The following is a 24,556-nucleotide window of genomic DNA, read 5'->3' as shown; positions in this document are numbered from 1 at the left end:
ATTTAAATACTTTTTGTACGTGTATTTCATGCCACCACTTGGTAAGTAAATTTTTTATCCCTCCAGTTATATTATATTATGTAATTGGATCGATAGAAAATCTACTCACCAAGCAAATGCAGGAGAAGAAAATGTATAGAAGTTACAGAAATGCGGAAGCTTTTGGAGCCAGTGGCTCCTTATTCTGGCGGAAGGGCTGAAGGGAAAGGAAGAGAAATAAAGGAGGAGGCTGGTGAGGTTTAGGGAAAAGGGAGGGTTACAGGAAAGTCGAGCAGAACCTGGGTCACAAAGAGTGACTCACTATGACTACAAGTCATGGAGATGAAGTTCTTGCAGTCCACAACAACAAAAAAATGAAGTGGGACAAATTAAGAAATGGAGAAGTGAAAGAGATGGCGGGCATTAAGGCAGCACCAACAGAGCAAGACAAAATATCTAAACTCAACTGGTTTCAATACTTTTAAGAATGGAGCTACAGAAGACAGTTTAAGTAAATCTGGCCAGAGAAGATTAAGTGACACAGTGGGTTGAAGGACAAAAAATACACTGAACGGACATTATAAATATAGACATTGAAGTGAAGAGGAACCCTAGATAATATCATGAACAACAGGGAGAAGGAGTGGAGGAGGAGTGGGGGGGAGGAGGAGTGGGGGGGGAGGAGGAGTGGGGGGGGAGGAGGAGTGGGGGGGGGAGGAGGAGTGGGGGGGGGAGGAGGAGTGGGGGGGGGAGGAGGAGTGGGGGGGGGAGGAGGAGTGGGGGGGGAGGAGGAGTGGGGGGGAGGAGGAGTGGGGGGGGGGAGGAGGAGTGGGGGGGAGGAGGAGTGGGGGGGGAGGAGGAGTGGGGGGAGGAGGAGTGGGGGGGGAGGAGGAGTGGGGGGGAGGAGGAGTGGGGGGGGAGGAGTGGGGGGGGAGGAGTGGGGGGAGGAGGAGTGGGGGGAGGAGGAGTGGGGGGGAGGAGGAGTGGGGGGGAGGAGGAGTGGGGGGAGGAGTGGGGGAGGAGGAGTGGGGGTGGGTGTGAGAGAGGGTGTGTGTGTGAGAGAGGGGTGGTGGGGGTTGGAGATGGGGGGTGGGGGTTGGAGATGGGGGGTGGGGGTTGGAGGTGGGGGGGGTGGGGGTTGGAGGTGGGGGTTGGAGATGGGGGGTGGGGGTTGGAGATGGGGGGGTGGGGGTTGGAGATGGGGGGGTGGGGGTTGGAGATGGGGGGGTGGGGGTTGGAGATGGGGGGGTGGGGGTTGGAGATGGGGGGTTGGGGGTTGGAGATGGGGGGTTGGTGTGGGAGAGGGGGGTGGGTGTGGAGAGGGGGGGTGGGTGTGGGAGAGGGGGGTGGGTGTGGGAGAGGGGGGTGGGTGTGGGAAAGGGGGGTGGGTGTGGGAGAGGGGGGTGGGTGTGGGAGAGGGGGGTGGGTGTGGGAGAGGGGGAGTGGGTGTGGGAGAGGGGAGTGGGTGTGGGAGAGGGGAGTGGGTGTGGGAGAGGGGTTGGGTGTGGGAGAGGGGTTGGGGGTTGGAGAGGGGGTTGGGGTTGGAGAGGGGGTTGGGGGTTGGAGAGGGGGTTGGGGGTTGGAGAGGGGGTTGGGTGTGGGAGAGGGGGTTGGGTGTGGGAGAGGGGGTTGGGTGTGGGAGAGGGGGTTGGGTGTGGGAGAGGGGTTGGGTGTGGGAGAGGGGGTTGGGTGTGGGAGAGGGGGTTGGGTGTGGGAGAGGGGGTTGGGTGTGGGAGAGGGGGTTGGGTGTGGGAGAGGGGGGTGGGTGTGGGAGAGGGGGGTGGGTGTGGAGAGGGGGGTGGGTGTGGGAGAGGGGGGTGGGTGTGGGAGAGGGGGGTGGGTGTGGGAGAGGGGGGTGGGTGTGGGAGAGGGGGGTGGGTGTGGGAGAGGGGGGTGGGTGTGGGAGAGGGGGGTGGGGGTTGGAGAGGGGGTTGGGGGTTGGAGAGGGGGTTGGGGGTTGGAGAGGGGGTTGGGGGTTGGAGAGGGGGTTGGGGGTTGGAGAGGGGGTTGGGGGTTGGAGAGGGGGTTGGGGGTTGGAGAGGGGGTTGGGGGTTGGAGAGGGGGTTGGGGGTTGGAGAGGGGGTTGGGGGTTGGAGAGGGGGTTGGGGGTTGGAGAGGGGGTTGGGGGTTGGAGAGGGGGTTGGGGGTTGGAGAGGGGGTTGGGGGTTGGAGAGGGGGTTGGGGGTTGGAGAGGGGGTTGGGGGTTGGAGAGGGGGTTGGGGGTTGGAGAGGGGGTTGGGGGTTGGAGAGGGGGTTGGGGGTTGGAGAGGGGGTTGGGGGTTGGAGAGGGGGTTGGGGGTTGGAGAGGGGGTTGGGGGTTGGAGAGGGGGTTGGGGGTTGGAGAGGGGGTTGGGGGTTGGAGAGGGGGTTGGGGGTTGGAGAGGGGGTTGTGGGTTGGAGAGGGGGTTGGGGGTTGGAGAGGGGGTTGGGGGTTGGAGATGGGGTTGGGGGTTGGGGAGGGGGTTGGGGGTTGGGGGTTGGAGAGGGGGTTGGGGGTTGGGGGTTGGAGAGGGGGTTGGGGGTTGGAGAGGGGATTGGGGGTTGGAGAGGGGGGTGGGGGTTGGAGAGGGGGGTGGGGGTTGGAGAGGGGGGTGGGGGTTGGAGAGGGGGGTGGGGGTTGGAGAGGGGGGTGGGGGTTGGAGAGGGGGGTGGGGGTTGGAGAGGGGGTGGGGGTTGGAGAGGGGGTGGGGGTTGGAGAGGGGGTGGGGGTTGGAGAGGGGGGTGGAGGTGGGGGTTGGAGAGGGGGGTGGGGGTGGGCGTTGGAGAGGGGGGTGGGGTGGGAGGGAGGGGGTGAGTGGGGTGGGGGAGAGAGGGGGGTGGGAGAGAGAGAGAGAGAGAGAGAGAGAGAGAGAGAGAGAGAGAGTCTGTCCGTAACACTTCAACATGATGCATTGTTGTTGTTGTTGTGGTCTTCAGTCCTGAGACTGGTTTGATGCAGCTCTCCATGCTACTCTATCCTGTGCAAGCTTCTTCATCTCCCAGTACCTACTGCAACCTACATCCTTCTGAATCTGCTTAGTGTATTGATCTCTTGGTCTCCCTCTACGATTTTTACCCTCCACGCTGCCCTCCAATGCTAAATTTGTGATCCCTTGATACCTCAAAACATGTCCTACCACCCGATCCCTTCATCTAGTCAAGTTGTGCCACAAACTTCTCTTCTCCCCAATCCTATTCAATACCTCCTCATTAGTTACGTGATCTACCCACCTTATCTTCAGCATTCTTCTGTAGCACCACATTTCGAAAGCTTCTATTCGATTCTTGTCCAAACTGGTTATCGTCCATGTTTCACTTCCATACATGGCTACACTCCATACAAATACTTTCAGAAATGACTTCCTGACACTTAAATCTATACTCGATGTTAACAAATTTCTCTTCTTGAGAAACGCTTTTCTTGCCATTGCCAGTCTACATTTTATATCCTCTCTACTTCGACCATCATCGGTTATTTTACTCCCTAAATAGCAAAACTCCTTTATTACTTTAAGTGTCTCAGTTCCTAATCTAATTCCCTCAGCATCACCCGACTTAATTTGACTACGTTCCATTATCATCGTTTTGCTTTTGTTGATGTTCATCTTATATCCTCCTTTCAAGACACTGTCCATTCCGTTCAACTGCTCTTCCAAGTCCTTTGCTGTCTCTGACAGAATTACAATGTCATCGGCGAACCTCAAAGTTTTTACTTCTTCTCCATGAATTTTAATACCTACTCCGAATTTTTCTTTTGTTTCCTTTACTGCTTGCTCAATATACAGATTGAATAACATCGGGGAGAGACTACAACCCTGTCTCACTCCCTTCCCAACCACTGCTTCCCTTTCATGCCCCTCGACTCTTATAACTGCCATCTGGTTTCTGTACAAATTGTAAATAGCCTTTCGCTCCCTGTATTTTACCCCTGCCACCTTCAGAATTTGAAAGAGAGTATTCCAGTCAACATTGTCAAAAGCTTTCTCTAAGTCTACAAATGCTAGAAACGTAGGTTTGCCTTTTCTTAATCTTTCTTCCAAGATAAGTCGTAAGGTCAGTATTGCCTCGCGTGTTCCAACATTTCTACGGAATCCAAACTGATCATCCCCGAGGTCGGCTTCTACCAGTTTTTCCATTCGTCTGTAAAGAATTCGCGTTAGCATTTTGCAGCTGTGACTTATTAAACTGATAGTTCGGTAATTTTCACATCTGTCAACACCTGCTTTCTTTGGGATTGGAATTATTATATTCTTCTTGAAGTCTGAGGGTATTTCGCCTGTCTCATACATCTTGCTCACCAGATGGTAGAGTTTTGTCAGGACTGGCTCTCCCGAGGCCATCAGTAGTTCTAATGGAATGTTGTCTACTCCCGGGGCCTTGTTTCGACTCAGGTCTTTCAGTGCTCTGTCAAACTCTTCACGCAGTATCTTATCTCCACTGAGGGTAATTTAACAGCCTGGGAGACAGAACATCGTGAACAGCCCTATACTTGAGAATCTCACAGTAACTTCAATTACTTTGATACACATTTAGTTTCACCAACAAATGGTAAGTGATTTATTACCACCATCTTGAATTATATGAAAGATAACAAGCAGAAGACTTCTTAAAACATAAAAGCAAGATGATATTATTAATGAGCTCAAAACCTAAGAATATTTTATTAGTATAATTAACTGAAAAGTCTGCTTTTCATAAAGCTTTGTTAATGTTTGTGGAACAATGAACAGCTACAACTGTTGTGAATACTTATGCTATAATTTGTGAATACAGTTGAGAAGACATTTTTTTTTCAACCAAATGCAGCATCTCCCTCTCATTTAAACTTTCCAACATGGTGGATGCCTCAAATGAATTATTCCTTCTAGGGTGAGTTACAGATTTGGTCTGAAACTGCTTCAAGCACCTTTAAATACATCTAATTACAACTTTTTCCCCTCTTCACTTCAGGTACACAAAAAAAGGATATCGTTTATATTTTCATGTTCTCTGTCTGGAACAAATTCTCCCTCAAAATGGTACTAAAGGAATATCTAATCCAAAAGGAGCATGGAGTAAAAATACTTCTAGCAGTGTGGGTGCAATTTTTATTCTTTTCTTGACCTTTTTTTTATACACTGAGGACCTATAGCATACTATAAGTACCTTGAGGGTGTTAGTAAATGATACTGCTAGTACAGGGTGTACACATGGAGGGGAGGGGGGAGGGAAATCCAAATTAAAAATACACTTCTTCCTGGGCGAAAATACTCTCTACCCAGAGTGAAAGTATATTTTTTCCGTGTTAAGTGGCAACAGACTGCCTCGGAGTTTTAGGTTCTATACACTGGCATAGAACTTCACGGAACTCCAGGAAACAAAACCCAGCATACATCACTATTGCATGACTTGTAATCTATGAAGGAACTAAAATAAATATGAAAAACTAACCTTACATCTTGACCTTATCTAATGTGTGTGACCCTTTAAGATATATCGAACACAAATGTGTCAGTAAAATTTTAAAATAATGGTTTAAATGGCTGATCTTTGATGCCGAAATTTTTCTTAGTGACTGGTCCTCAAAGTGTTAAGTTTTAAATGAGAATAAAAGGAAATTTACTTTAGAAGTAATGCTTCTCAAACTACTGTTCTCAATGTCTTCCCCCAAACTGTTAGAAACGTAAATCAGTTTGTTATATGAAGTACTGCATAGTTTTCGTCCTAAAGCCTTTGACACATTTCGTGGTCAGCAGATGCTTGTGTGTGCACCATGTTTTATTGTTCTAACTGATGCATTTTCTTTGCAACTGAAGTTTTATTTTGGTGTTATTCTCTATTTTCTGTTTTATTGCTGTGATATTAATGTGCGGTAATGGGCTAAAGTAAAATTCTCCTTTAGAATACTGTATCAGTTCTTATCAGTGAAAGTTACAAAAATTTAGCTGGAAACTGAAACAATGAAAACTTCTTGGAATTCTAAAAAATTACCAGGTTTCACCCACATTTTTCCAGGCTGTAAAAATTCCCATGTTTCTCCTGGAGTTCCTGGGCATATACACCCTGTAGTATCAGTGAAATTTACTTATTTGGAAGACTTCATGTGAAGTATATAGAAAATAGTGCAGCTGAAGCTCAATGAAACTCACCTCTCCAACCGACGTTGCCAACAGGTTGACAATCTTTTCATGTGGTACTGCAACCACACTCTGGTTGTTTATTTCAATAATGCGGTGCCCCACACGAACACCGCCTCTTTCTGCTATGCCACCACGAAGAAGACTGCATATCTAAATTGAATTAATTGTTTCACTATTAAAATGAATAAGTAATTACATATAATCTCTATAGGACTGAGAGATGGTTGCTATGTGTATAATGGATCTCTACACTACAATTAATGCGCACCTGGCTGGAAATAATACAGGTAACAGCATGAGGTACAACATTTCTCCACCTATATGAAATATTTGGATAAAAGAGCTGTAACTTATGAAAATTTTAAAACATAAATATAGTATACACTAATCACTAATGACTTACCACAGTTTAAATATATGCAGAGTGATTCAGGAGGAATGTCACTACAGGGTGTATACATGGACAATGAAAAAAAATTCCTGGATTTTTCCCGGTTGAAAATACACTTTCTCCCAGTTAAGTGACAGTATACTTTTCCTCGGCACTGTATAACTTATCAGTCCTTAGAATGTTTATGGTTTTCTACACAGATGTAGAATTTGCCAGCACTTTAGAAAACGAAACCCAGGGGGGAAAAACACCTTTTGGAAAGATCTTTGATGTGCAGCAACATGAACACTGCATTTTTCCGTGTTACGGAGGTATAAGTTCGAATTCCACCAAACACTGCATGTTACTTTCCGAAGCAATGAAATCGGGATTGCGACGCGCTTTTGTAAGCCAATCATAGCTCATGTCACGTGATTTCGCCAGTTGAAGACAGCATAGGACACGTGATGTAGTCAACCAATAGCAAGATCACTCTTAAGTAGTGCGAACACACAAAAAAGAAAAGTTAATGGTGGAAATTAATAGACATAGTGTGACTACAAGAAAAACAAAGCTCTGTAATTTGAGAAATTCATCGTACATTCTTGCACATAGTTCATCTTGCGTAAAAGGAAATTTACTTTGAAAGTAACACTTTTCAAACCATCATTCGCAATATTTTCCCGTGGCCTGTTAGAAACTGGTTCGTTTCAGCAGTTGCCAGAGAGCGCCAGATAACAGGCGTCACTGCGCCTGCGCAGCTACGATGACGCAGGAAGCCCGCATGTTCATACGTGTAAAACATTAAAAGATCTTGCATTATGTCATAAAAGAAACAAGACATCAAAGGATACTTCAAGATCATCGGAATTTCGTGAACCATACTAAAATGCATAGTTCGGCTTGAAGTGCACAATCTTATGTCCAGATTCAGATGTAAATTTTCTTGAGTACCAGTAATCTATTATCTCATGTTTGGTTCATTATTATGGCATAATGCCATATGAGCTAGAAGATGGAAAACGTGCACTTGAAATGCAGCGAACAGTTAAAACTAACCAACAGTGTGAAATTAAACACTTAGTTTCAAATAAACTGACTGCCTCAGTGCAAAAGATTAATAAAAGCCAAATCTCTTTAGCAAACAAAAATAACTTCATTGTTCTGCAAGGCGATTAATGCTTGACAGTCAAAAAGGTGGAAATAAAACCTGAAACTCACAACGTATTTTAGCCTTCCGTAACTATGCGAACGATTTTTAATTCATTTGGTAGCTCCTGGCCACAGAAATCCTTTTTGTTTTCATTTAATGTGAGAGCAATAATCGAAGAGGAAACAGCAAAATCACTAAACGTAAACACAGGTCACGTGGAGACTACCCACCTCCCCACTACTCAGACTGCTCTGTGCATCAGCCCCAGATCTACGATTTCCGAACGGAGCAATTTAGATAGTGGCGCCAAGCCACACATCTGTAGTCCGAAGCAGGACTCACGCGCAAGAGCCCGCCCGCAACTGCTCAAATGAATCTAATGTAAACAGCTGTCACGTCGCGCTCATCGTAGGCAATTTGTTGTTAGAAAGCACTGCATACTCTTCCTAAAGCCTTTGACACACTTTGGTTGGCAGACGCTTGTATGACTACAGTGTTTTGTTGTTGTATATGGCGCATTTCCTTTGCGACTTAAGTCTTATTTTCGTTTTTTTTTTCTCTCGTTCATGTTTTCTTGCTGCAGTATTATTCTGCAAAAGCAGTATACAGTAATATCCTTCACAAGAGTATGGGTTCTTACCAGTCAAAATCACAAAAATTTAATTGTTAACTAAAACAATGAAAAATTCCCGGAATTCTGAAAAATTCCCGGAATTCTGAAAAATTCCCGGAATTCTGAAAAATTCCCGGAATTCTGAAAAATTCCCGGGTTTTTCCCGGATCTCCCGGGTCATATACACCCTGCATTATGTTTGGGATGATTAATGTCACATAATGTTTGGGATGATTCTACATATGAAAATAAACTGAAGAAGTCCAATGAAGATTTGTCCGATTTTTGATCTTTATAGAACTGGAGAAAGTTGAAGCCTACACAAAACCATTAACAATTTTGAGAACAAGTGCGAATATTACTTACCAAAATGCTGTGTAAGCACTGTGGTGGACAGAGTATTGGTGAAACAGATGACTGATGCGTGATACAAGAAGTGTTCAAAAAGTCCCCCATCAATCTCAATCTCAAATGACTTGTCAGTGTGTTGGAGGATGTGTTGTGTTGCATATCTATCATCATCTCAGTGGGCATTAATGTGGGCAACAGTGTCAGTGATGTGAGCAACATTTCTTCACGTGTATTTACCTTCGTAGAGAACACATCACACTTTAACCACCCACATAAATAAAAGTCTAATGGGCTAAGTCAGGTGATCTGGCAGGGCAGTTAAAGGGTCCCCCACAGCCAATCCACCACTGAAGAAATGGTTTTTCAGATTCTGGGATACTTGTCTGGTACAGTGGAGTGAACTGGTGAACCATCATGTTGCTGGTACATTTGCCATCTTTGGTCTAATTCCATGTCTTCTACATGTGCAGATAGGTCTTCTATTAGGAAGTGTGTGTATGCTGTGGCTGTCATGGAATTTGGCATAACACAGGCCCAATCACCAAGTCATCAATCATACCACACCTAACACGGAATCTTGTTCCCCTAGTGTCATGTGGGTTCCCTGTCATGCATGTATGAGAAATGTTGTTCTTCTATTATACCACTGTGTGTGTGTAAATGTAGCCTCACCTGTAAATAAAGTCTGTTGCATGACATTTCTCTGTACAGCCAACCATTCATAAAATTGTTGTCTGCTTAATGAATCATCTGGATGCAGATGTTGCACAGGCTGTGGATGGAACAATTAAAAGTACTCTGACTGTAACCTACACCACACTCACGTTTGAAGAATATCGAGCTGATGACTAATGCACTGTGTAATGGAGGTGGGACTCCATTGTACCAGCACAATGAAGTCTTCCCTTTCCTTAATTGACTGGACGACCTCACATTCTGACGTTACAAGTACACTGGGTATTATTCCAGATTCATGTAATGTTTGAAAAACACTGGGAATTACCCTGGCACAGGTGGTTTGTTGATCAGGGAAAAATGCTTTCTGCATGGTTGAATTATGTGGCATGCTGGAATTCACAGACACAATGTACTTGCTCAATTACACAACTCTCAACCATGACACACAGACAGCATCACGACTGCTCCCTGATCCAACCCACGACCACATACCGGGGATGCTTTCAGTTGTGGCCCCGGTGCGAAGTCACAGTGCTGCCATCTGTTGGAGAACCCCCACATCTCGTGTAGGATGGATCAGTCATCTATCCTCCCATTATTCTGTTCACCATAGTGCCTACACAGCATTTTGATAAGTAATATTTTCACTTGTCTTTATCCATTCATGGATACGTGTAGTCTTCAACCCACTCCGGTTCCATAATAATCAAAAATGGGACACATCTTCATAGGACTTTTTCAGTTTATTTTCAAAAGTGAAATAACATCACAAATTATGCAAGACTCCTGAATCACCCTCCATATTAACTTCATCCCAATCAATAGAGCTATCACAGGCAAACATGTATTTCCATTAGAAATTTCACTGTTCCTTTAGTAAGTGGACATTATATTACAACCACTTCATAGTGGAAATATCAGATTCTGTAGCTACAGTGTCAGTATTGAAATGGGGATTAGCGATCACGGTGTCATTATAGCGACTATTGCACGACAGTTAATAAATCACTCAAGAGGGCTAGGAGAGTTTTTCTGCTAGATAGAGCAGGTAAGCAGTTGTTAGCGTCTCACTCAGACAGTGTATTGACATCAATTAGTTCCAGTAAGATTGATATAGAGGGATTATGGGCAAAGTTTAAGTAGATTATAAATCATGGTGTGGAGAGTTAAGTGGATAATGGAAGGAAAAGACCCATCATGGTGCAATAACAAAATTCGGCAGATGGTGAGGAAGCAGAGGCTTTTGCACTCTCGGTTCAAAAGAGGATGCACAAATGATGACAAGCAAAGGTTAGTAGACATTTTTGCGTCTATGAAAAGATCTATGTGCGAAGCATACGACAACTCAACTACCACTCTCATACCTTAGCAAAAGATCTGCTAGAGAACCTGAGAAAATTCTGGTCCTATGTAAAGTTTCCATTCAGTCCCCTGTTGACCGGTCTGGTGTGGCAGTTGAAGACAGCAAAGCAAAAGCCACAGTTTTAAATTTCACAGTCAAGAAAGCGTTCACACAGGAGAATCATGCAAACACACCATCATTTGACCATTAGACAGACTACCATGTAGATGACGTAGTAATAAGTGCCCTTAGTGTAGAGAAACAACTGAACGATTTGAAAACAAATAAATCAGCAGGTCCATATGGAATCCCAATCTGATTTTACAAAGAGTGTTCTATGGAATTGGCCCCTTTCCTAGTGTGCATTTACCGTGCCATAGCACTTCAGTTTATGTGTTAGAATCTGATGACACACAGAGTCAAATGCCTTGCTCATGCCAATCGGTAGAACCTCCACAGATGATTTCACTTCAGAGGCACTGAATATTGTTCAAACAACATTTTCAACAGCTTTCAGTGTAGGTGAATTTTCCCTGAAGCCGTACTGAGTGTTTGTTAGTGTTCCATTACAAGTGAAATGTTTGCAAATGCAATGTTCTACTATTTTCGAAAGTATTGCTACAAAAGGAATAGGGTGGTAGTTATCAACACTACTTATCTCCTTTTTTATGTAGAGGGACAACTACTGTTGTCTTTCAACAGGCTGAAAAAGAACAAGACAGTTTTGTCTGTTTGTAACCCCTGTAATGAATCCATAGACATCCCAGTCTATACTTAGTTACAATCGACACCAACCAGTACTGCATAATCTGAGTATTTCCGTGCTACTGACTGTCAACTTTCTTGGAATGACTCTAGAACTGTCACAGAGGGGTCAGAAGCAGAAGGTACACATCAATGGTATGAACTCTGGATTCTTAGGTGTTTCAACAGGTGTGCCTCTAGTTTGCGTACTGGGACCCTTATTGTTTAGTTAATGATTCACCTAGTGTTCTGCATGCTTATGATACCACTTTCAATGCAACTGGAAATGACAGAGGACCTATACGAACAACGCAAAGCCAAGCTAAACAATTTCTAGTGTGCATTTTAAAGACAATGAATAAATTGTAAACCATAATAAAAATGAATATGTAATTTTTTGTTCATGCAATACGAATGGCGACTGTATATATGTCAAACTTCTTGGTGTACACTTGGATTTCAAATTAACCTGGAACCTCAACACTTTCTACATGCACTAAATTATCAAGAGTAATATACATGTCACATAAATTGAGAGCATGTGAGTGAAAACACGATATCCACCTCCTATTATGCATTTTTTCATAGCCACATAACATATTGCAATTGCTTTGAGGCAGCTTCATTGGTACAAAAAGAGATTTTGTGTGGCAGAAAAAGGCCATCAGATGTGTAACACATGTTTTCAAAAACAATATATCTACTTGGCTGCCGGTGTCAAGAAGGAAATAGAGAGATTGCTACTTACTGTAAAGAAGATGCGTCAAGTTGCAACATTCACATATACCTTTTGTGTATGTGCGCGCGCGCACACACACACACACACACACACACACACACACACACACACACACACACACACACACCTCTGCCAACTCCAGCGTCTCGGTCTGGAATGCATCATCATGTGGGATGCAAGTGGCAATCTCTGAAGGGGGCAGGGAAGGGAACGGGTAGTAGCATACAGGTGAGAGGTGAGAGAAATGCTGTCTGGTGGAGTGTGCAGGGACTAGACTGCTAACAGGTTCAGCGTCAGGAGGTTTTGGGACAGGGAGGTGAGGAAAAAAAGGAACAAAAAAAAAAAAGAGAGGAGTGGGGAAAGACTAGCGGATGCTTTCGCAGAGGGCTGCAAATAAACAGGGTGGGAGACAAGACTGGGGAGGAGATGATAGGACAGAAGGGGTGGAAACTGTTGGTTGGAGGGTGTGGGGACAGTATGTTATCATAGGCTGATGCCGGAATAATTATGGGAGCAGAGAATGCATTGTAAGAATAACTCTCATCTGCACAGTTCAGAAAAGCTGGTGGTGGCGAGAAGGATCCAGATGGCTGGTGTAGTGAAGCAGCCATTGAAATCAAGTGTGCTATGTTCAGCTACATATTGTGCCACAGGGTGGTCCACTTTGCTCTTGGCCACAGTTTGTCAGTAGCCATTCATCCTGGTAGCTAGTTGGTAGTCACATACCAATATACAAACCTGTGCAATGTAGGAGGTGTCAATGAGTGCCAAAATTCTTTCAGTGGGGGCACAATAATCAGCCACAACAGGGCATCCAGGATTGTTGGGTTTGTTGGATTTTGGGGAACATGTTGAAAGGATGGTGAGGATAGTTGGAGGTAAGGAATTCCTAGAAGGTGACCAGTGGTTAGTTGGATGGGAGGGGGAGGATCACGGTTGGATGGTGGTACAAACTGGAAGAGGCAGGGTTCGATGTTGGAATTAGAGTGGTTTTGGTTGGAGGGATTGGAAGCAAAGAAATGTGAGTGTCTTAATTGTGCCCGTCTGCAACTTGGCATGTCTTCTTTACGGTAAGTAGCAATCTATCTTTTCCTACATTCTTGATATTCCTACCTGGAGTTTCCATTGTTTGATTTATATTTAGTAGCCTAGTCTACATAAAAGAAAACAAAGAGAGCTATAAATTAAGGCAATCATTTCACTGTCACAATACACATCAAAGGTAAGACTGACCAGCAAAACTCACAATAGCTATACATATGTAGCAGTAAAACTGTTTAATACACTGCCACCAAAAGCACAAACTACCCCATCAAATAACTTCAGGAATGTTCTACAAAAGTAGCTTAAAAATGAGGCTATCTATGCCATAGAGGAATTTTTTGACTGTGCAAAACGAGGATTTAACATTTTAACTCATACTCACTGTGTTTTTGAGTGCAGCTCTACTTGATCTATATGTCTGATTTATTTATTAAATGTTTAATTGTGTATTCTTTAAGTTGTACAATCTATTTACACCAACAGCATGCAAAATGCTCAAAGATGGCAAACAAATAAATAAGTGATTTCTATAAGCACATTTTTCTATTGTTTTAAATTAAAAATGTAATGCTTTATACAAAATCAGTATTATTTCTATTTAAAATATTTGCGAATTCTTCAAAATTATTAGAAAAATTATCTAGATTTTCAGTTTAAGTGTTCTGCTTGAATCACAATCCTCTAAAGTTGACAAGAAAGTAACAGTGTTACAATATGCAGACTGCAAACTTACCACCCCATTCTGCACACTGAAACCAAGCTGGTATTTTGTGTCTGGCCGCTTTATCTTGACTTCAACAACAGGAGCACAGGGTACTACAGTCAGTTTCACAACAGTCTGATTCTTGGTGTTCTAAACAAAATTTAAAAAGCAACAGTTAGTTTCTTCTTCATGGGAAGTAACACACAAGAAAGAGCAAAGGCTTCCTAAACATGAAGGAAATGAATTAATAGCAATATCTGACATGAACAACGAAAAAAACTTAAATAGAAGCACTGGAGATATTAACATTATTGCCTAAAGCTGAAACAATAACTTTAAGGTTTGTTGATTAGATTGTTATTCTGTCAGAGACAGCAAATGAACCTTGAAAACAGGTCATAAGATGGACATCAATAAAAGTAAAACAAAGGTAATGGAATAAAGTCAAATTAAATCAGGCAATTGTGAAGGGATTAATTAGGAAATAGAACACTTAAGGAAGCAGAAGTGCTACTCTATATGTGAAGCAATTGCAGAATTAAAGAAGATATAAAATTCATACTGCACAGGTAAGAAAAGCTTTTCCAAAAAACAGGAATATGTTAACATTTGAATTGAATTTGAATTGTTGAACTTTTGACGTATCTATTCTCCTCCCCCCACTCTCTACAGTGGAAACACTTCTTTGCCACCAACCCCTCCAATCAACGCCAAGCCAATCCAATCCCAAAAACAAACCCTGCCTGTCCCGATTCATACCACCATCCAACCGTGACCCTCCCATACTCCCACCTAATCATTCCCTGGTCACATACCAGGAATTCCTAACTTCCAACCTGGGCGCACTGTCCTTCCCCAGGTCCCTCCCTAAGAACGATAACCTTTCAGCAGAAGAAAGAACTACCCTACACAACCTAAAAATGGATCCTGATCTGATCATCCTTCCAGCATACAAAGGCTCCTCCATTGCTGTGGAGAAATGCAGTGGCTACCTGGCAGCCTCGGCAGAGGGCCTCCACCAGTTGTCCGACACCTCCATCTACAAGCTCTGACAGAGTAACCCCAACCTGTAAGTCCATTACCTCCAATCCGTGCTGAAATCCTCTGGCCCTTCCCAGAACTTCTCCTCTCAATCCATCTCCCTACTCACCCCAACATCTGTCCCCACACCCACTTTCTACATGCTCCCCAAAATCCACAAACCTAACAATCCTGGGTGCACCACTGTGGCTGGTTACAGTGCCCCCACTGAAAGAATCTCGGCCCTTACTGATCAACATTTCCAACAAATTGTCCAAACCCTAGCCTCCCACATTAAAGATATCAACCACTTCCTGCACCGGCTCTCCGCCATCCCCACATCCTTACCTCCAGGATCCCTACTCATCACTGTTGATGCAACCTCCTTATACACCACCATCCCCCACGCACGTGGCCTTGCCACGTTTGAACACTACCTCTCCCAATGCCCTGCAGATTCCAAACCCATCACTTCATTTCTCGTACATGTAACAAACTACATCCTAACCCGTAAATACTTCACCTTTGAAGGTAAGGTATACAAACAAATTCGCAGCACAGCCATGGACACCTGCACGGCACCATCCTATGCCAATCTCTTCATGGGCCCCCTAGAAGAAACATTCCTAGCTTTCCATAACTCCAAACCCCTAGTCTGGTTCAAGTTTATTGATGATGTCTTTATAATCTAAACCCAAGGCCAGAAGACCTTATCCTCATTCCTCCACAACCTAAACACATTCTCTCCCATCCACTTCACCTGGTCCTCCTCCACCCACTGTGCCACCTTCTTAGATGTTGACCTCCTCCTCTCAGATGGCTCTATCCTCACACACACACACACACACACACACACACACACACACACACACACACACACACACGATCCTCGCGTCCATCCCAAGAACCAACCACAAAGAAGCACCCCCCCCCCCCCCCCCCCTCAGTCACATCTACCACCATCCCGGACTGAAACAACTGAACCACATCCCTTGTCAGAGCATTGATTATCAATCACCATGCCCTGAAAAGGGGAATATCCTACTGAAGATACTTCCAGTCCCCTCTTAAAGTGGTGTTCCGCCACTCACCCAATCTCCACAACATCCTTGTCCATCCCTACGCTACTCCTTCCCCCAATCCCTTGCCACAGGGATAATACCCCTGTATAAGATCCAGATGCAAGACTTGCCCGATCCACCCACCCATTACCCGTCACAGGCTAATCCTACGCCATTATAGAGGCCAGGCCACCTGTAAAAGCAGTCATGTCATATACCAGCTCTGCTGCAACTGCTGCAAAGCATTTTTTACATTGGTATGATGACCAACCAGCTGTCACCTAGAATGAATGGCCACCGGCAAACTGTTGCCAAAAACAAGGTGAACCACCCAGTGACACAACATGCAGCAGAGCAAAACTTGAGATTTCAATGGCTGCTTCACTATCAATGCCATCTGGATCCTCTCCACCACCAGCAGCTTGTTCTGAGCTGTGCAGATGGGAGCTATGCCTAGAGCACTTGCTTTGCTCCCGTAACCTTCCTGGGTGACACCCCCCCCCCCCCCCAATGTGTGTGTGTGTGTGTGTGTGTGTGTGTGTGTGTGTGTGTGTGTGTGTGAGGGAGGGGAGGGGGCACACACGTACGCTTTAAAAAGTAAGTACATTCCAAAAGCTAGCCAAGCTCTGGGTCTTTTGTTTGTGTACATATCGATGACACGCTTCTGCCTTTCAGTGAGTCGTCTCATTTATTCCTAATTAATTCATAATTATTAACATTTGAATTTAAATTCAAGTGTCAGGACATCTTTACTGAAAGTATTTGTTTCCGAGTATATAATTAAATGGAAGTGACGTGAGGATGATAAGCAGTACACACAAGAACAGAACAGATGTTGTAATATGTGGTCTTACAGAAGAATAATGAAGATTTGATGGACTGGCTGTGAGATTAATAAAGGGGTACTGGATCAAATTGGGCAGAAATGAAATATATGGTATATCTTGACTAAAGAAGCGGCAGGTTGACAGAACCCAACATGAGGCACCAAGCAATCATTAATTTGGCAACGGAGGGAAGTGGGGGCGGGAGGTTGAAACTGTAGGCTTCATTACAGTAAGCAGTTTCAAATGATGTACAGTAGGTTGGTGTGTTAATGCTGAGATGTAGAGGCAGTATAAACAAGCATAGAGAGGTGCATGAAACCAGTCTTCAGTGTGAATACTACAACAATATTCTTACACGTTACTAGACAATTTTACAAACATACAGAGTGTCCCACAGAGGTGTTTACACAGTTTCAACTTTAGTGAGTGAGGAAGCATTAATGATAAGCTGATTCAATTGTGATTATATGACACCCTCCTGGCTAGTAAGTGTAGCCATTGATTTGTTTTTCTTTCGTTTATTTTCAGTTGCCACTAACTATACATAAACAAAATGGCTGGAAACTTGTCCTTGAAACAAAGAAAGTGGATATTAAAGTGTTATTGGACATGTGAAAACATGAAAGTAGTGCTGAGACAATGGTGGGCAGAGTTTGATACTGCACTATCATCACTTGTAACCGTAACGAAATTACACAACAAATTTAAGAAGGAAGGAAATACGTGTGATTTGAAGAAGGAACAGTGTAGCAGGAAGAAATCAGTTTTGGAAGAAAGAGGGGTAGATGCAGTGGTACAAGCTTTCAAAGCTGCACATGAATCAGATGTAAACATTGTAATTCTGTCAGGTATAGCAATGGACTTGGAAGAACAAGTTGAAAGGAACGGATAGTTTCCTGAACAGATAAACATCAACATAAGTAAAATGTGGATAATGGAATGAAGTCAAATTAAATAAGGTGATGCTCAAGGAATTAGGTTAGGATATGAGACAATAAAAGTACGAGACAAATTTTGCTATTTGATCTGAAAAATAACTGATAATGGGTGAAGAAAGGGGTTATAAAAAACACATTGGCTATAGCGAATATCTCACCCAGCACAAAGTTCCAAGCACATGGAAAAAAGCGCAGCTGACGCCTGTACACAAGGATAAAAGAATGGACGAGCAAAATTACAGTTCAATATCTTAACAGTGGTTCGTTGTGGAATTCTTGGATATATTCTCTATCTGAATTTAATAAATTTTTTTTTGAGACTGAAAAGCTTCTGTCCATGAATCAGCACAGTCTGTGGAAATCATCACCTGTGTGAAACTCAGTTTGTCCTTTTCTCACATGATATCCTGCAAACCTGGATGAAAGGCAACTGGAAGATTCCATATTCCTAGATTTCTGAAGAGCATTTGACATGTTGCCTCACTGCAGTCTGTTAACAGAGGTACGAGCATACAGAATAGGTTCCCAGATATGTGAATGCCTCAAAGACGTCTTAAATAACAGAATCCAGTATGTTGCCCTTGATGGCACATGTTCATCAGAGATGAGGATATCATCAGAAGTGCCCCAGGGAAGTGTGATTGGACCACTACTATTTTCTACATATATAAATGAGCTGGTGGACAGGGTGAGCAGCAATCTGCAGCCATTTGCTGATGACACTGTGGCATACAGGAAGATGTTATAGTTGAGTCCCTGTAAGATGACAGAAGATACTTAGACAAAATTTCTACTTGGTGTGATGAATGGCACCTAGCTCCAATTGCAGAAAAATTTAAATTAACACAGACTGCAGGAAAAGCAAATCCATAACGTTTGAACACAGAGTTAGTGGTATGCTGCTTGACACAGTCATGTTGATTAAACATCTAGGCATAATATTGCAAAGCAATAAGAAATGGAACGAGCAAGTGAGAACTATGGTAGGGAAGGTGAATGATCGGCATTGATTTATTGTGAGAATTTTAGGAAAGTGTGATTCATCTGTGAAGGAAACCAACCATAGAACTGAAATCACCAATTCTTGGGGACCACTCAAGTACTTTAAATCCATACCAGGTCAGATTAAAGGAAGAGATTGATTCAGTCCAGAAGAGGGCTGCTAGATCTGTTACCATAAGGCTCAAACATGCACATATTACAGAGATGATTTGAGAACTGAAATCTGAGTCCCTGGAAGGAAGACGACATTTTTTTGAGGAACAATATTGAAATAATTTAGAGAACTGGCATTTGAAGCAGACTGCAGATTGACTCTACTGCTGCCAGGGGAATGACTCTGAAGATAGGAGAAATTAAGGCTCATTTGAAGGCATGTAGACAGTTGTCTCTCCGTTACTTTATTTTCGAGTGGAACAGGAAAGCAAATGACAGGGTACCCTCTGCCAAACGCCGTATGGTGCCTTATGGACTATGTATGTTGATGTCACTAACAATAACAGCATTTCTAAAAATGAGGACTATGTGGAAGTCTTTATGAAAGCATTTGTCTGGAGTGCAGTATTCTACAGAAGTGTAATGTGGATGATAAACAGTTCAGGGAAGGAATATACAAACTTTTGAAATGTGGTGCTACAGAAGAATGCTACAGATTACAACTTGACTAAAGGAAAGGATTGCTTGATAGGACACATTCCGAGGCATGAAGGAATCATCAGTCTGGTAATGGAGAGAAGTGTAAGGGTAAATGTTGTAGAGGGAGACCAAGACTTGAATACAGTAATCAGGTTCAAATGGTCCTGTTATTCGGAGACGATGGGGCTTGCACAGGCTGGAGCAGTGTCAAGGCTGCATCAAATCAGTCTTCAGACTGAAGGGCAGAATAACAGCATTACAAATTACATGGTAAATTTACACACAGTATTAGTAGAAAATATTGTGTTCTGTTGATCGAGCTATGAGGAGGCGTCTTCATGGACATGGAGTGAGCGAAGTATAATGATAGAAACAAGAAGCTGATGTACACAGTACTGCAACCAACAACAACAACAACAACAACAACATGAAACAACTACAAAAATATTAATCTACTTACGTTATTCGAACATTTGCCAGAAGAGCTGATTACATACATTAAATTTGGGATTTTTTTTGTTGTTATTGTGGTTTGAATGGCAAGATACTCCAAAGTTTACTTCGTTACCCACAAGAAACTAGTGCCTTCAAGACAATTGATACACAATTTGTATGCCACTACTGACAAATACCTGCAGCATTAACATGAGAGAGGTTTCATCATGGATAAAATAGTCTGAATGATTCTCTCTTTCATACAAAAAATGTTTAAGCTTTTGCAAAGACTAATGCTCAGTGTTGCATGAACTTTGCTGCTTTTAATGACTTTTTAGACTTTACTGTCTTGTCAGATCTACAAAAGGGTTCTATTACTAAATATCTGTCTTACAGATCTTTTACTTTGTAAAGACAGATCTTTTACTTTGTAAAGACAGATCTTTTACTTTGTAAAGACAGATCTTTTACTTTGTAAAGACAGATCTTTTACTTTGTAAAGACAGAGGGGAGATGGAGGGGTGGTGAGGGGAGAGGGGAGGAGCTAATTTTAAAACAAAGTTGCTTTTTTTTACCTCAGCACTTCGCACGAACACCGCATGGGACAGGGTGTTTCGCGCCAACATTGTGTGGCAGGGGGCACCTCGAACCAATGTTGCATGGCAGAGGGCACCTTGTAGGGATGTTACATTGCAAAATGTGGGAAAAGGCACACTGCAGGTGGGCGGACTGGGCGGTGTGGTAGCTTGCGGCTCAAATCACTGTCACGAGATGTCAGTCCAAACAACAATTCAATATGGAACAGATAACAATAGTGCCTCCCAAGATCCTTCCTAGTGTGCATTACTTAAATTGTTTAAATTATACATAGGTGATGATATTCAGTTACCTAATGTTCTCCAAATTCTAATGATTATTAATTTATGTCACCAAATTTTGGTTATGCATGTTCAATGAACACAGACTTGCCTCTCAATCTCTGTAGAAGGAATCAAATCATGAAATTGTTATCTTCACTTGCATAAATTTATCTGATGATGTTACTTAGTGAAATACTAAATCACAAATTAGCAGAATATTATACTTCACCAAAGAAATACTTTTAACCAAATACTGAATATCATACTTTGTCAAAAAAATATTTTTAACCAAACATTTTATGCAAAATGAGCACACAATGAATTTGCATAATCATTACTGTACAATCAAAACATTCTGAGTGCTGCCAGTAATAGTGTGAAAAACAGGCATTAAGAAATGAGAAATAACACTGCAAATACTGGCTGCAATCTCGTATTGGGGGATGTTGTGATGCAATTTACTTGGGTGGGGTGGGGAGGGGGGTGGGTGAAAACTTGGTTTTGAAATTGAACTAACTGAATTGATTAAGGGCTACTGCTCAGTTAGTATTAATAGTTGCAGCATCCAGCAGTAATGCTAACAGGTAAAATTACTGAACTGGAAACATAACTGTCAACCATGGCGAAAGATTTAGCAGATTCCGCAAATCTCTAAACTTCAGTTTAAAGATCTTACAGAATTTCAGCACTCTGAAGACTCTCAATGTAAGGATGCAAGTCTAGGATAAATGGCCTAGAAATTCTTTCTGTTAAGACAGTTGTCACTTGAGGGGAATGTAGTAGCAAATTTCTGGTATTGAATAACAGGTCGCTACTATTTTTAAACCTAGAGCAGAACTCCATGATGTCACATGTGATTTAGACTCTTTGCATAAAGACTTTGCCAAAGAAGATAATGTAATTATAGCTGGTTGTGTATTCTAATACATGAGACATTTAATTATCAATTTCCTTAAAATATTTAACACATTCCTTATACTGTGTGTGTGTGTGTGTGTGTGTGTGTGTGTGTGTGTGTGTGTGTGTTTTGCTGATATATTGTCTTATTAGTGGAATGTAACCATAACACAACCACTAACCTTTATGTATGTCTGGCATGTTGAAAGAGGTAGTCCAACAAGACTGACACCATTGATTGCGATGATCTGGTCACCAATATTGAGTTGCCCACAACGCGCAGCAGCTCCCGCAGGTGCAAGGTTGGCAATCACAACTGTTGGGAGCATTGATCCCCAGCCTGACTCCACTATCACGACCCCCAATATCTCACCTTTTGCTTTAGGTACCACCACCTGCACATTCAGTATTATTCCTTTTAACAATTATCTACAAAATTATGAAAAAAATCAGTTCTTAGGATATAAAGTTGTGTAGACTGAATACAAACAGAAACACAGTTGTTTGGCCAGTTATTTATTTATCTCAATCTTAAGTAGCAAAATGAATGAAAGTCTCTTATGGAAAAAAAAAGTTTATTTACATATTTTTAAAAGTACAAATACAGTATACAAATTATAAAATGAAATAATTTAAAATTTCACTGTAATATTAATATAAAGAAAAACTTGAAAATATATATATATATATATATATATATATATATATATATATATATATATATATATATATATATATATATATATATATATATTTTCAACAGAGGGAAACATTCCACGTGGAAAAAATATATCTAAAAAGAAAGAAAGTGATGAGACTTACCAAACAAAAGCGCTGGCAGGTCGATAGACACACAAACAAACACAAACATACACACAAAATTCTAGCTTTCGCAACAAACGGTTGCTTCGTCAGGAAAGAGGGAAGGAGAGGGAAAGATGAAAGGAAGTGGGTTTTAAGGGAGAGGGTAAGGAGTCATTCCAATCCCGGGAGTGGAAAGACTTACCTTAGGGGGAAAAAAGGACGGGTATACACTCGCACACACACACATATCCATCCGCATATACACAGACACAAGCAGACATTATATATATATAGTATTTCTAACTTCCACTCCAAATGAATTAATAAATAAATTGGAGTATCAGGACTGTTTTATCCCTGCAGTATGCTTTCCTGGATAGTAAACCGTATGTACCAAGTTTGGCTAAAATTGATCCATGTGTTGCAGAGTTATGCTTTACATGTCAACCTCTCCAACCACCAAACCTACCTTCATCAAGACTGGATAAATTAAATCATCTTTGTTTTCAAGTCGCGCTATTTTGAATAAAAGTCTAGCTTTCAATGGCTGTCTTCACCATCATCATAAGGAGTAAAAATCAATGCCTGCCCAGGCCGACACCGATTTTCATTCACGTTGTCACAATTGTAGCAACAGCACCACTCTGAGAGGGCCGAAATGACCTATGCATGGAAGGCAAGTCGGGCAGCTCCCAGCAGCTCCAGGCTGCCATGGGACCGACTGATGTCAGGTGGCACCAGGGGCCAGTGCCAAATTTGCCTCCCTGTAAGTGTCGAGCATCCATCTTTGCTTTCTTTCAATATTCAATGCCCAGTTCCCCACTCTGTTAAAATTGCTGCTGCTTATTTTAATCTCAGATGCATGAACCAAGACTCTAGTATTTTCAAATTGTATTTTGTGTCCATTTTTCAGGCCATGCTTAGCTATTGCCGACTACTCAAGTTGCCTTTGTTTACTTGGTACAACACTCCAAAACTGTACAAATAGTTTGACCTATGTAGATGCTGCTGCATTTGCAAAGGACACCATACACACTGGGCCCACAAATTCTATGTCGTCTTTAACGGGGCGCAGCATATTTTGTATCTAGGGGGCAGGCTGGAACACTAGTCTCAGTCCATGTCTCTGTAGCACACATCCTAACTTGCTGCTCATTCCCTCACAGTATGGCAGGAAACCAGCCAACTTACACAGTTTCCTTCATAAGTGACACTTGAAAGCATTTAAAATGTCTCCCTAGCTATAATCATTCCCTGTGAATATCCATCTCAAATGCTGCAGTTCAGACTAGGTTGCCACTAACCAAAATAATCTATGCTCTGTGAACTACTGTGTTTGGAACCACTACCTTGTGTATAGGGTTGTAAACAGAGACAGGGGGTACATACATAGTGGGGTGTTAGAGGGGGCTTTGGGCATCAAAAGAAAGCAAAGACGGATGCTTGATGCTTGTAAGTTGGTGGGAGCAACAATTCCAAATGTTGTGCCGATTCCCAGTGCCACCTGATGTCACTCGGTCCCGCAGTGGTCCACAGCTGCCTAACTCCTCCTGCTCATGTGTAGCTTCTGTCCTATCTGATAGATGCAAAATGCTGAAATTGTACCAATATAAACTGGAAATTGCACCTGCCCAAGCAGTCAGCAGTTTTTATTCTTGACAATGATGGCAGAGAGAGTCATTGAGAGCTCAAGTGTTTTATTTGAAATGACACTGCTTGAAAACCAAGATGCTGTCATTGAAGCACGTCACTACGAGAAACTCTGAGTTAGTCAGGACTGACAGCAATTACACTAGCAACCCCAAAACTTTGGAAGGGACAGTAATATCATTTGCTTTTGATAAATGCCCTCACCTTCACTCCATCACATTATCTGTAAGAGTGCTTAGAGGGTCTTGCTCCAACAGCAAATGTTTTCACATACTAAACCATATACGTAAAGAGTTTGTAAATAATTTATGATTAAAAATGCAACACACACACACACACACACACACACACACACACACACACACACACACACACACACACACACACACACCCTGTATGTCCACAGTGTGCTGGGTAAATACACAGCACCAGGACGTCACATCTGCAGTGATTGTGGTGTACCACATACATATCTGAATGAATGGCCACTGCCAAACTGTAGACAAGAACAGAGGTGACCATCCAGTAGTGGAAAATGCTGCTGAAAACAAAATGTTCGATTTCAACGGCTGCTTCACAACCCATTCAATCTAGATCCTTCACACCTGCCTCTTA

The 24,556-nt window shown here is 42.7% G+C and overlaps 1 protein-coding gene across 8 annotated transcripts in view; it reads right to left on the bottom strand.

Annotated features, from left to right (window-relative positions):
- Positions 1–24,556, bottom strand: part of LOC126262221 (uncharacterized) — a 499,774-nt gene that overhangs the window by 11,696 nt on the left and 463,522 nt on the right. For all 8 annotated transcript variants that reach the window (XM_049958664.1, XM_049958660.1, XM_049958662.1 and 5 more), the window contains 3 exons: positions 21,670–21,882; positions 13,845–13,964; positions 6,087–6,227 (listed from right to left, as the gene is read on the bottom strand). In XM_049958664.1, the coding sequence (XP_049814621.1) occupies positions 6,087–6,227; positions 13,845–13,964; positions 21,670–21,882 (474 nt within the window). The remainder of the gene's footprint in view (positions 1–6,086; positions 6,228–13,844; positions 13,965–21,669; positions 21,883–24,556) is intronic.

Source organism: Schistocerca nitens, chromosome 6 (assembly GCF_023898315.1).
Source record: "Schistocerca nitens isolate TAMUIC-IGC-003100 chromosome 6, iqSchNite1.1, whole genome shotgun sequence".
NCBI classification, from domain to species: Eukaryota; Metazoa; Arthropoda; class Insecta; order Orthoptera; family Acrididae; genus Schistocerca; species Schistocerca nitens.
This window is presented reverse-complemented; position numbering and strand designations above follow the sequence as displayed.